The sequence below is a fragment of the Mobula birostris genome, chromosome 3, assembly GCF_030028105.1.
Source record: "Mobula birostris isolate sMobBir1 chromosome 3, sMobBir1.hap1, whole genome shotgun sequence".
Lineage (NCBI taxonomy): Eukaryota > Metazoa > Chordata > Chondrichthyes > Myliobatiformes > Myliobatidae > Mobula > Mobula birostris.
Genome location: NC_092372.1, coordinates 70,227,807 through 70,240,642, shown reverse-complemented (window position 1 = coordinate 70,240,642; position 12,836 = coordinate 70,227,807). Strand labels below are relative to the sequence as shown.

The following is a 12,836-nucleotide window of genomic DNA, read 5'->3' as shown; positions in this document are numbered from 1 at the left end:
CTTCATGTTTAAAGCATCCGCTGGTGGTGTAGTGGCATCAGCACCAGACTTCGAGGCAAATGGTCCTGGGTTCGAATCGGCCGGCTCCTAGCACACTTCCCATCTGTGCTGGGCTGTGCACCCAGCCTGCAACTCGGTCTTGTAAAAAACAGGCAAATGCTGAAGAAATGGCAAGGTTGCCACCCACTGCGCGGAGAGGAACAACAACAAGTTTAAAGCACCTTCTGTAAATGAATGAGGTGAATTGTCAGCAAGGCTCTCATCAGCCTATAGCTAACATTTATATCTGCTTGTGAAGGGGGCATTGGGCACATTAACTTGCGTTTTTTATTTGCTGTACAGAATCTGTAAATTGGCCGTTAACTGGGTTCTCTCCTCAAAGATTGGTTTATATACTACATCACTTACATAAAATTGTTGCATTCAATTTATGGTAGTTTTATCTAACTGCTTGTAACTGCGTGATGCCACTTAATTTGTCCAGAAATCAGAAAAAAAATATTAGTGTAAGTTTAGGAGAGTTTTCAGCAAAGATTTTGCAATGAATAGATCCATGAGAAAAATCTCAAGTAGCAATTTGAGGCCCTTCATTGGGCCGGGGCCAGCCATGGGTGTTGCATCCCAGCTGTCGGTGATACGCAAGGCACGGCAGTGTGATGTAGTGAGCAAGCCATTGCCTTGTAGCAGGCTCCCCTTCTCCATGCAGCTGATGAATTCAAAGGAATGGCGGTGACCGATACAGTTTGGTACCAGAGGCATCACTGAAGTTGCCAGTCAGTGTTGAACTCAAGGTAGGATTGTCTTAGGAACTCCAACTCTGGATTCTTCCTTGGGGTTTACTCCTAAAGTTTTCACCATAAGTGGGTATAGCCACAAGGCAGCAGAGGTTTGAGATCAGAGATGCCAACCACGGCTGACGAGACCCATCTGCCCAAAGCAACTGGTTTTAAGACACCAGTAACCTGCCTTTGCCCCTTCTCCTGTCAGTAGAAATGGTTCCACCGGGCTTAGTAGCTAAGCTACACTTGAAAGCCAGGAGCTCGACTTGTTTGTCGGAGGCTATTTGAGACACACACCATTGGGAGCATTTACTAGGTCGTGGGAGCCTATCCCCACTACCACCACCAGCTATAATATTCTTAAGGAACCACGAGTGACAACATATTTTTAGAAAACCATTTCCACAACTAATTATTCTTGTTGCATGGCCATTTCCAAAAGCATCTCCATATTGTAATGTTACTTAGTTCCCAATGATGATCTGAAATTACAATCTCTAGAAATCTTTAATATGTAGTCAGAACTATTCCTTTGAGGAAAGGTTGCTTTGGAAACCGCTTAGATTTAGCTATTCAGGTGCATATAAAGTGAATTAATCTCTCAATAATTAAATTGATATTATTTGAAAATTAAGTATAGTGTTTCTTTAAATTAAAAGAAAAGTACAATGTTGTCAGTGATTTACCCTATAGAGATTAATCTATTCCTAATCATAATTTTCTGGAATATTTACTCTTTACAGTATTTTACAGAATATCTCCAATTTTATTATGAAAACTCACAATTGGAAGGAATCTCGTAAATTCTGAGATAAAGTAGAAATTGCTGGAAACATTCAGCACATCAGACAGTATCCTCAAAGAGCAACACATTTAACATTTTGTGTCAACAGCCTTTCATTAGAATTGAAATTCTGGTTTCTCAAATGTGGAATGGCTCCATTCAATGTACAGGAGGTGGAACACTAGTTTGGCTGAGGGAAAAAATGAAATATTTGAGAAATAAAACAAGGTTCTGGCAGCTTATAATATTCCTGTCAGTTTAAATTATTTTAATTACAAAATTAAAAGCGTAATATCTTATTGGAAGACTTGTTGATTTTTTTAAGCTACAAATTTTCCGTATGTCAGAGTGACAGATATGATTGCTGAGGAAATATTTCCATATATTTTCAGCATATGACATTAATTGGTGTAAGACAAAGAAAGCTCAAGATGAGATAACAAAGTAGACAATGCAGTTTAATTTCAGAGGCAGAGTACAATGCAGTTTTTTAATTTCAGATTTCCATCATCTGTGTTTTTACTTTGTCTTTCATATGACACATGAAGTTTATGATGAGTTATCTATTTAAGTAAACTCCAAGTCAACCATCTGTGTATTCCTGTGATAAATAAAAAATGAATGCCTTTGGTCATTTTTGTGATTTTTGTCATGTTATCAGTAATGCATGAACAGTGTTGTATAACAATTACTGACTGGATCTTCAGGTGGTAAAACAAGGCAGAAGGCATGATCCATTTGCATTTTGTGACTTGCGTTCAGTAACTTCAGGCAATAATTTGTGCTTTACAATTTTGTGAGAACAACTGTGAATTGTGTGTGTGTGTTTTGTAGTCCCATTGTCATAAATGTTTAACATGCTGTGAAATAATATGAATTATTGTTCTTTCTTTTGTTAAAGGAGCACTTCATGGATGTGATAAGAAATCAGGAGTTTCTACTACTGCCAGCAAATGAGATAGTTAAGCTGTTGGCTAGTGATGATATGAACATACCAAATGAAGAAACTATATTGAATGCATTGCTTAGCTGGGTGCGGCACGATGCAGACAACAGACAAAAGGAACTCAGCAAACTGCTGGCATACATCAGACTCCCTCTCCTCTGTCCTCAGGTAAATTCATTATTTGCCTTAAATCATTGATTTAAAACAATAAATGGGCATAATCATCCTCAATAGTATATGACTAACCTTTCATTTTGGAAAGGATAAAAGCTATCAGCATGTTCATCAGGAGAAAACCTGCTGACCTGATGGCACATCGTAATTTGCCTTCTATAATTAAGTCTGAAGGGGCGGGTTTTTGTACCATATTTTATGCAAGATCTATACCATTTCCAAATGATGCCCACTTAAATAGGCATCCATGATCGCTAACAAGGGAGATGCAAGTAAATTTAAAGAGATAATGCATAGATATGTAAATCCATTAGATTGATTCATTAAATTTGAGTGCTATTCAAAAAATATAGATTTTTGATTGCATACTTCTTAATGTGGCACTCATCAGTTTAGAAATACCCTTTTTCAGCTCCAACGTAGTAAGGTGCAATTGAAGTTGACTTAAGGTCGAGTTGACAATTTTCCACGCTTTTGTGTCACAGCATCCATTTGGAAGCTCAAATTGACTTTTTGGCAAGTTCTTCATTTCCTCTAGCTTTTTATTGTAGCCTTAAACTCTCCCAAATAATGTCAGCAGTAATGGCACATGCAAAATTCATCCTTGCTGAGATTTTCAGCCTCAGTGGTCTGAAAAGCCACAGTTCTTAGTCACTCGCTAAACAACAGAGTTTATCCACTCCCTCCCTCACCTGTACATCACTTTTCCAAAGCTATGCTATTTAAACTTTATATTTTGTCTTCACTGCTGTTTCAGGTACAAAGTAGTAATGTAAATTCTAGTCCATGATGTGTGTTACAGTGCAACACTTACATTTCTTCTTTTTCTAATAACATTTCACATATCCTCCTTTCAGCTGTACTGACCCAAAGAACGTTGGTACAGAGGAGCTTGCTATATTATCCGATCTGAGAGGGTTTAATTTGTGCATGTAACAGTAAGCATTCCAGTCATGGACATACCATATTGTTGATTTTTAGACAAAAGCCATCGAGCTTCATTTTAAAGCATCGTGAAGCATTCAATACTTGGTGCTAAAATAACCTTGAGTAAATAGGACAACCGACTGGTAGTTTAGTTGTTGCCAAACTCCAGGTTGTCATTTGCTAGGTAATTAAAGCTTTAAATGCAACCCTCGTGTCAACCAGTTAAATTAATTCCAAATTAATCCCTGAGGTTTTCCTAAGTGTGACAGTAATCAACAGCAGAACAAGCAGAAGTAGCAGCTTTTAGTTTGGTCTGCTGCATATTTCAGGAGGTTGATGGTTATACACATCGTTTTGAACATACATGTGAAATAGATTAATGGACGGTGCCCTAACGTGCTATTGTGTGTGTGTGTGTGTGTAAAATCATCAAGGCTGTGGATGAGATGAGAAATGAATATTTTAGCACATTCAGTGAGGTGTCTAAGAATTAGTTACAATCATAACGTAAAATCTATAGTGCAGAAACTTGCCATAGGGACTGGGCTGGGTGGTCTAGGATGCTGTTACTGATTACCTCTGTAGCCCTGTCTGGTGTTCTGTTATTTCTTTTGCCTTCATTCACAATATATTGCAAAATGATTTGCAGCAGATGAAAAAAAGCTCCGTCCACCAGGAAAAGCAGGATCTTCCAGTGGCCACCCATTTTAATTCCACTTCCCATTCCCATTCCGATATGTCTAGCCATGGCCTGCTCTATTGTCGCAATGAGGCCACACTCAGGTTGGAGGAACAACACCTTATATTCCATTTGGGTAGCCTCCAACCTGCTGGCATGAACATTGATTTATCGAACTTCTGGTAATGCCCCCCCCCCACCCCTTCACCATTCCCTCCTCTTTTCCCTCTCTCACCTTATCTCCTTGCCTGCCCATCTCCTCCCTTTGGTGCTCCTCCCCCTTTTCTTTCTTCCATGGCCTTCTGTCCTCTCCTATTAGAGTTCCCCTTCTCCAGCCCCTTATCTCTTTCACCAGTCAACTTACTAGCTCTTTACTTCACCCCTCCCCCTCCTGGTTTCACCTATCACATCATGTTTCCCTCCCCTCCCCCCACCATTTAACTCTACTCCTCATCTTTTTCTCTCCAGTGTTGCTGAAGGGTCTGGGCCCAAAATGTTGACTGTACTCTTTTTCCATAGGTGCTGCCTAGAGTGCTGAGTTTGTCCAGCATTTTGTGTGTGTTGCTTGGATTTCCAGAATCTGCAGCTTTTCTCTTGTTAAAGAATGATAAATTCTGCTTTAATAAAAACAAAAGTTTTCCTCTAAGTAACTAAATACTTTTTTTTGATAAAAATGTACATTTCAAGCTTAGATGTTTCTGTGATTTTGTAATTGGACAAGTTTCCAGTTTATTATTAATATTTTTAATTGAGAAATGAATCGTGTCTTACATTGTCTTTATGTAGTATCACAAACAGTGTATTCAATGTTGTGGTGTTAGTTTTCACGAAACTGTTTTATTAAGATATTCAATAAGCCTGAATCGTATTCATTTTCTTCCAGTCCAGGTGGTGCTAGGCTGCAAGGTCCATTAATGTCATGGCTCAAACTTAGTTGTTTTGTTAGGTTTGTTGGGATGGTTTTGGGGCCAGAAAGGGGAGTTAGGGGTCAGGTTAGTGACAGGGATGAGGTGAGTTAGAGATCAGCAATAGTAAATGGAGAGTTTGAGTCCAAGTCGAAACGCTCTGTGGACGAATGTCAGCAATCCTAGAAGTTGTGTTACAGGTGCTGAGGAGACCAACAATACCCAGGTCAGAGACCAGTCGCAGGAACTCTGTACAGGTGGCGAATGTCAGGTATAGGTGGGAGTCATGAGAGCCACTGACACCCCCAGGTCATCGGGGTCGGAAGTTCATGAGAGTCCATGTGAACGTGAAACCCAGCAAAGCCTGGAAGGCAAAGCCAAAGGTGGAAAACCAAAGGTAGAGGCCCAAAGGAACCATGAAGATCTGAATGAGTCACAAGGGCCTAGGTCACCAGAGTTGGAGGTCCATGCAAATCTGGAGGTCAAGACACGAAGGTCAAACCCATGATAGGCATCCTGGAGTGGAGTTCATAGTTTGAGGCCCAATGTCTGCAGTCTGAACATTCAGGAGCATGGACTGGAGGCCCAGAGGTGGCCTGTTCTAGGGTTGGAGGCCTATCTGGGTTTGTGAGTAGTCGGAGGGTGGGAGGGATTAGACAACTGTTGTTTTGTTTTGTTGTTGCTGTTTGTGTTGTTTTATGGAATGTTTTAGGTGTGGTATGTTGACACTGGAATGTGTGGCGAAACTTGTGGGCTGCCCCCAGCACCTCCTTTGGTACACTGGTTGTTAACACTAACAAAGCATTTCACTGTATATTTTGAGGTATATGATATAAATCAATTTGAATTTGAATATTGCTGCCCCCTAGAATTACTATTTCCCAACTATTATTTACTTTATTCTAGAAAATTGGGATCAAGTCATAAAACTAGTAAATACACAGCAAATATCCGCTAACAGAAGCTTCCTTTTACTGTTGCATAGAAGTTTCAAAATGCCTTTTATTAAAAGTCTTGGATTTCCTTCCCTGAAACTGAATGCCCTACTTGCTGTCATTGCGAGCTTCTTCCTTTTTTTTTCATCTAATCAGTTGGTGTAAGAGTTTCTTGTTCATTTGTGTACATTTTTCCTTTCTGGTCTTCCATCTTCTGGTTACTTGTTATTTTTCTTAATATCCATCAGACTTTTAGCACAGTTCTCCTTTTCCCTCATCCTTTCATCTTGTCTAATTTAAATTTATGTTCAAGCAACTGACTTTGCATTCCCTGTATTTTTCTTTAAGTGGTGATTAGGAAAGTATTACAAACCTGTGTCCTTCATTATTTTACATAGCGTTTCAGTATGATATCAGAAGTCTTTTTTGATGTTTGCATAAGCATTGTTTGATGTATACAGTGTTGTGCTTTTTTGGAATCAAAAAGTCAAAACTGAACATAGCTGAATCACCTGTTGTCCAGGCATTGTTCTTATCACATCCTAAGATCCATTCTTAATGTCGTGCGTCAGCACAGCACAGCCTTGATAATACTTCCTAACGACATTGACTCACTTAATTTCTTCTGTCTTGATCCACATTGCCACTTTTTCCTTTATATTCAGTGATGTAATGGAGGGCAGTGTGGTACCATAGGGGTTAGCCAAATGCTGTTATAGAGCAGGTAGCCCACGTTCAATTTCCACTGCTGTCTGTAAGGAGTTTGTACGTTCTCCCCATGACCACGTGGGTTTTCTCCGAGTGCTCTGGTTTCCTCCCACATTCCAAAGATGTATGGATTAATAGGTTAGATCATCACAGAGATGCAATTGGGCAGTACAGCTTGTTGGACCGAAAGGCCTGTCACTGTGCAGGATCTCGAAATAAATAAAATAGAACAACTGTTTTCCTTGCTTTTCATGTGGAAGACTGCAAATTCTAACAGCCCTGGAATTTGAATAGCCCTCTGAATTTTTCTCTCTCTCCACTTTCCCTTGATTCCATCTCTTCGGCAAATTCTACCCTGACCATATTTTCACCAGCCTTTTGACCTTCTTACTCTTTGGATCCCGAACCACCAGTCCTCAACAGAGGCTTCAGTTTCATCCCCTTCATTCCTTATTTTTATGAATTAACATGATATTGAACTCATCTTCTACCTTGATCTCTGTGCTCATTTCTTTGGCTACGAATTCTCACCCCAGCTTGTGGACCATTCTTCCTGTCTCAGAATTTGTGATCCATCTTGACCCCTCCCTTTGGCTTCTTTACACCCCCCCCCCCCCCCGTGTATTCACTGATTTTTTTTTTCACTCACCTCATTCTAACTTTTCCCCTATGAACTTGCAATGTTCCACTCATCCAGAAACAATCCTGATGTTGTCGTCAAACCCGCCAACAAGGATTGTGCTGTTGTGGTCTGACAAATTGACTTCTACCTCACAGAAGCCAGATGTCAGCTCCTGGCAGATGTGTTGTTTACGGCTACTGTTGTCCCACCAAACTTATTTCTTCCCACTTGCAATCCATCCTTTCTCTCTTGGTGCAGCCTTTTGTCACATGTATCCACAACACCTTTGGTGTCTTCCTTCACCGTTCCAATTCCTAGTCTCAATCACCTCATCTTTACCACCGATATACACCTCCATCCCACACCCAGATGGTCAGTAAGCATTCTGCTTCTTCCTTGAACAATGGACCAACTAGTTTCCCCCATATATGGAACAATTTCTCTTTCAATTCAACTCACTTTCTCCAGATCACAGGTGTTCCTGTGGGAACATATCTGTCTTTTTGTGAGATATATGGAAAACACTTTTATGGGGTTGAGGGAGTGGTGGATTCTTTCAAAAAGGAGTTAGATAGAGCTCTTAAAGATATGACATGAAGCTGGGTGGCAGTGTTAGCTGTGAGCAGGATGCTAAGAGGATGCAGGGTGACTTGGATAGGTTAGGTGGGTGGGCAAATTCATGGCAGATGCAGTTTAATGTGGATAAATGTGAGGTTATTCACTTTGGTGGCAAAAACAGGAAAATAGATTATTATCTGAATGGTGGCCGATTAGGAAAAGGGGAGGTGCAACGAAACCTGGGTGTCATTATACACCAGTCCTTAAAAGTGGGCATGCAGGTACAGCAGGCGGTGAAAAAGGTGATTGGTATGCTGGCATTCATAGCAAAAGGATTCGAGTACAGGAGCAGGGATGTTCTACTGCACTTGTACAAGGCCTTGGTGAGACCACACCTGGAGTATTGTGTGCAGTCTTGGTCCCCTAATCTGAAGAAAGACATTCTTGCCATAGAGGGAGTACAAAGAAGGTTCACCAGATTGATTCCTGGGATGGCAGGACTTTCATATGAAGAAAGACTGGATCGACTAGGCTTATACTCGCTGGAATTTAGAAGATTGGGGGGGATCTTATTGAAACATATAAAATCCTAAAAGGATTGGACAGGCTAGATGCAGGAAGATTGTTCCCGATGTTGGGGAAGTCCAGAACGAGGGGTCACAGTTTGAGGAAAAAGGGGAAGCCTTTTAGGACCGAGATTAGGAAAAACTTGTCACACAGAGAGTGGTGAATCTGTGGAATTCTCTGCCACAGGAAACAGTTGAGGCCGGTTCATTAGCTATATTTAAGAGGGAGTTAGATATGGCCCTTGTGGCTAAATGGATCGGGGGTATGGAGTGAAGGCTGGTGCAGGGTTCTGAGTTGGATGATCAGCCATGATCATACTGAATGGTGGTGCAGGCTCGAAGGGCCGAATGGCCAACTCCTGCACCTATTTTCTATGTTTCTATAGTGGAGTCAAGGGATATGGGGAGAAGGCAGGAAAAGGGTACTGATTGTAGATGATCAGCCATGATCACAGTGAATGATGGTGCTGGCTCGAAGGGCTGAATGGCCTATTCCTGCACCTATTGTCTATTGTGGTTAGGTTGCTTCCTGAACTCTGGTTCATTGATGACTGACTACTGCTCTTTCTGGCATTCATACAGAATCTGCTGTCAATTTCTAACCTGCTTGCAATTTCTCATGGTCCATTTTTGACCTTTTCCTTCCTTCCCTCTATCTCTACCTCAGGAGATATACTGACAAAAAAAAATCCATTGCACGCCTATGAACTTCCACAAATGTCTGACTACTCTTTGTCCTGTACTGCCTCTTGTGAGGATTCCATTTCACTCCACTAGTTACTCTGACTCCACATTTCTACAGTGATGAAACTTTTCACACAGAGAGATGTCATCTTTCTACCTGTTCCGTGGCTTCTACTGTACCATAGTTAATAAAACCCTTAACTGCATCTCATCTATTTCCCATATCGCCTCTCTGTTCCCCCTTCGACCTAAACAGGACAAATACAGTTCACCTCATCCTCATTTTCGACTCCTCCAAGCCTGTACATTCAACCTATTATGATCTTCAACAATACTCACTCCTGTATCAAACATTTCTTTTCATCCCCTCTACTTTCAACATATCAAATGAATCAGATGATGACATCCTAGGGTTCTGCAAGAGATATCTGAAGAGGTTGTAGAGGCATTAGTAATAATCATTCAAGAATCACTAGATTCTGGGATGGTCCCAGAAGACTGGAAAATTGCAAATGTCACTCTCTCCATAAAATAAAGATAGGAAATTATAGGCCAGGTAGCCTGATTTTCAGTGGCTGGCAAGTTGTCTTAGGGTACTTGGAGACACACGATAAAGCAGGCTGGAGTCAGCATGGTTTCCTTGAGGTGAAGTCTTGCCTGACAAATCAGTTGGAATTCTTTGAGGAAATAACCAGCAGGATAGATGTAGAAGAGTCAGTAAATGTTGTTTACTTGGATTTTTTAGAAGACCTTTGAGAAGGTTGCACATTAGGCTGCTAAACAAGGTAAGAGCTCATGGTATTACAGAAAACATACTAGCATGGGCAGAAGATTGGCTGACTAACAGAGGAGTGAGAACAAAAGGGGCCTTTTCTGGTTGTCTGTCAGTGACTAGTGATGTTCCACAGGGACCAATGTTGTATCTGCTACTTTTCACGTTATATGTTAATGATCTGGATGACAGAATTGATAGTCTTCTGGCCATGTTTTCAGATGAAACAAAGATAAGTGGAGGGACAAGAGGTATTGAGGAAATAGAAAGTCTGCAGAAGGACTTGGACAGATTAGGAGTATGGCAAAGTGGCAGATGGAATACGGTGTAGAGAAGTGTAAGATCGTGCACTTTGGTAGAAGGAATAAAAATGTAGACTACTGTCTAATAATAAAGAAATCAGAGGTACGAAGGGACTTGAGAATCCTAGTACAAGATTCCCTAAGGGTTGGCTTGCATGTTAAGTTGGCAGTAACGAAGGCAAATGTAATATTAACATTCATTTCAAGAAGATAGAAAATAATAGCAAGGATGTAATGCTGCAGATTTGTAAGGCATCACACTTGAAGTATTATGAGCAGTTTTGGGCCCCGTATTTAAGAAAGGATTTTCTGGTATTGGAAGTGCATGAAAATGATTCCGGGAATGAAGAGTGTTTGATGGTCTGAGCCTGGACTCACTGGAGTTTAGGAGAATGAGGGGAGATCTCATTGCAAACTACCAAATATTGAAAGGCCTAGATAGAGTGGACGTGGAGAGGATGTTTCCAATAGTGGGAGAGTCAGATGGCACAGCTTAAGAGAAAGGCCATCCCTTTAAAACAGAGATGAGGAGGAATTTCTTTAGCCAGAGGGTGGTGAGTCTGTGGAATTCAGTGCCACAGGCAGCTGTGGAGGCCAAGTCATTTGGTATATTTAAAGTGGAAATCGATAGGTACTTTATTAGAAAAGCCAACAAATATTACAGGGAGAATGGGATTGAGAAGGAAAATAAATCAGCCATGTTTGAATGAAGGAGCAGACTTGATGGGCCAAATGGCCTAATTCTGCTCTTACATTTTGTGGTCTTATCTAAGACCTTTTGTGACTCACTGGTCCACTCTTCCTCTCCACATACATACTCGTTACAGCACCCCCTATGCTAGCACAGGACGTGCAACGACTGTCCTTTCACCTCTTTCCTTCTAAACAGATCTATTGGATGAAGCAGAAATTCACATCTGTGTTCAAATTAACGCCTTCCATTCAGTGTTTACAGTGATTCATCCCTTTCCTGGTGACTGATTTGTAGAGCACCTGCACTCAGTCGCAGGGGTTACCCTAAGCTTCCTGTTACCTGCCACTTTAATCCTTCCTCACATTCCACTCTACACTATCTGACTCTATCCCCCTACACCATATAAAGGGGCCCAATTTAATCCACGTTATCCATCTGTGATATTGGCTCAATTGTTCCCTGTGCATTTGCACAACTGACCTGGTGGCATGTCCTACACCCTGCATTTCACAGCTCTTTCATCCTTTGCCTATATTCTCACACATTAACTTACCACAGCTCAAAACTTTTATGGAGGGACAATTTTCTCTCTCCCTCACTGTCCTCAGTAACCCATCAACCGGATGACCTCATTTACAGCTTACCTCCATTTTAACCCTTTATTTTATCCACCGCTCTCTACCCACCCTGCAACTTAATACTAATTTCCTGTTCTCCTTCCCTATTCTGACAGGGTCTGCATCCTGAAAAACTAACCCCATTTCTTTAGCACATAGTCTGTCTGAAATGCCGAAAGATTCCATAATTTTCTGCTTTTATTGCAGATTTCCAGTGGCTGTAAGTTTTTTTGGTTTCCTTATCTGGTGGTTTTGATCATTTAACTAGAAGAATAAGTGAGGGAGTAAGTTCTTTAGACCTCTCTTGTGATCTGAAGAGAAGAATTTTTCCTAATAGCCTTGGGTAATATTTTTCCCAGGCAGGAAGCACGTACTCAGACTTGTGATTATAATATTTACTTGATTTATTACACTGTGATGAAAAGTGGCAAAAGTCATCCATCAAATTTCACGTTCTCCTTTGGATCCACAGAAGCAGATTTAAAATTCTGCTTGAAAATTCGCCTCATTTTCACTTAGTTTTAGAAATCCATCACTGAGAAAGCATCATGGGGGAATTGTCTGCCAGCAGACACAGTGAATCAAATGACCTCCCCCTGTGTCATAAGCGTTTGATTATATTGATCAAGTATTTATACTACATGTCAGTGCTCAGGTCCATGAAATGTTAAAAATCTACACTGACCAGTGTCACCTTCAGCCATCTACAAAACATCATTCTCCATTAACTTCAAGTCTTTTACTACTTTAAATAAAAATTTAAGAATATAAAAAGGGAGTAAGCCATAGAAGTATATAAGTTTATGAGAGTCATATATGGGGTAGAATGTCAGAGTCCTTTTCCCAAGGTGGGAATATTAAATACTACAGGGAATAGTTTTAAGGTGAGAAGAGGAAAATTTAGGGAGATTTTACAAGGTAAGTATTTTTTATACCCAGAATTGTAAGTACCTGAATCTTTCTGCCAAAGGTGGAGATGGAAGCAGATATGATAGTAACGTTTAAAAGACATTTAAACAGACACATGAACAGGCAGGGGACGGCAGGATCTGAGCCATGTGCAGTTTAAATTGGCATCAAGGTCAGCACAGACAGCATGAGTGGTAGGCCCTGACCCATGCTGTATTGCTCTATGTTCTATGTCTGATGCTCAGACCTGGTTCTTTATTCAGTAAGTCACGGCA

The 12,836-nt window shown here is 40.7% G+C and overlaps 1 protein-coding gene across 5 annotated transcripts in view; it reads left to right on the top strand.

Moving 5' to 3' along the window:
• The window catches only part of LOC140195113 (kelch-like protein 5), a 142,645-nt gene that overhangs the window by 86,508 nt on the left and 43,301 nt on the right, over positions 1 to 12,836 (top strand). For all 5 annotated transcript variants that reach the window (XM_072252863.1, XM_072252861.1, XM_072252865.1 and 2 more), the window contains one exon: positions 2,465 to 2,677. In XM_072252863.1, the coding sequence (XP_072108964.1) occupies positions 2,465 to 2,677 (213 nt within the window). The remainder of the gene's footprint in view (positions 1 to 2,464; positions 2,678 to 12,836) is intronic.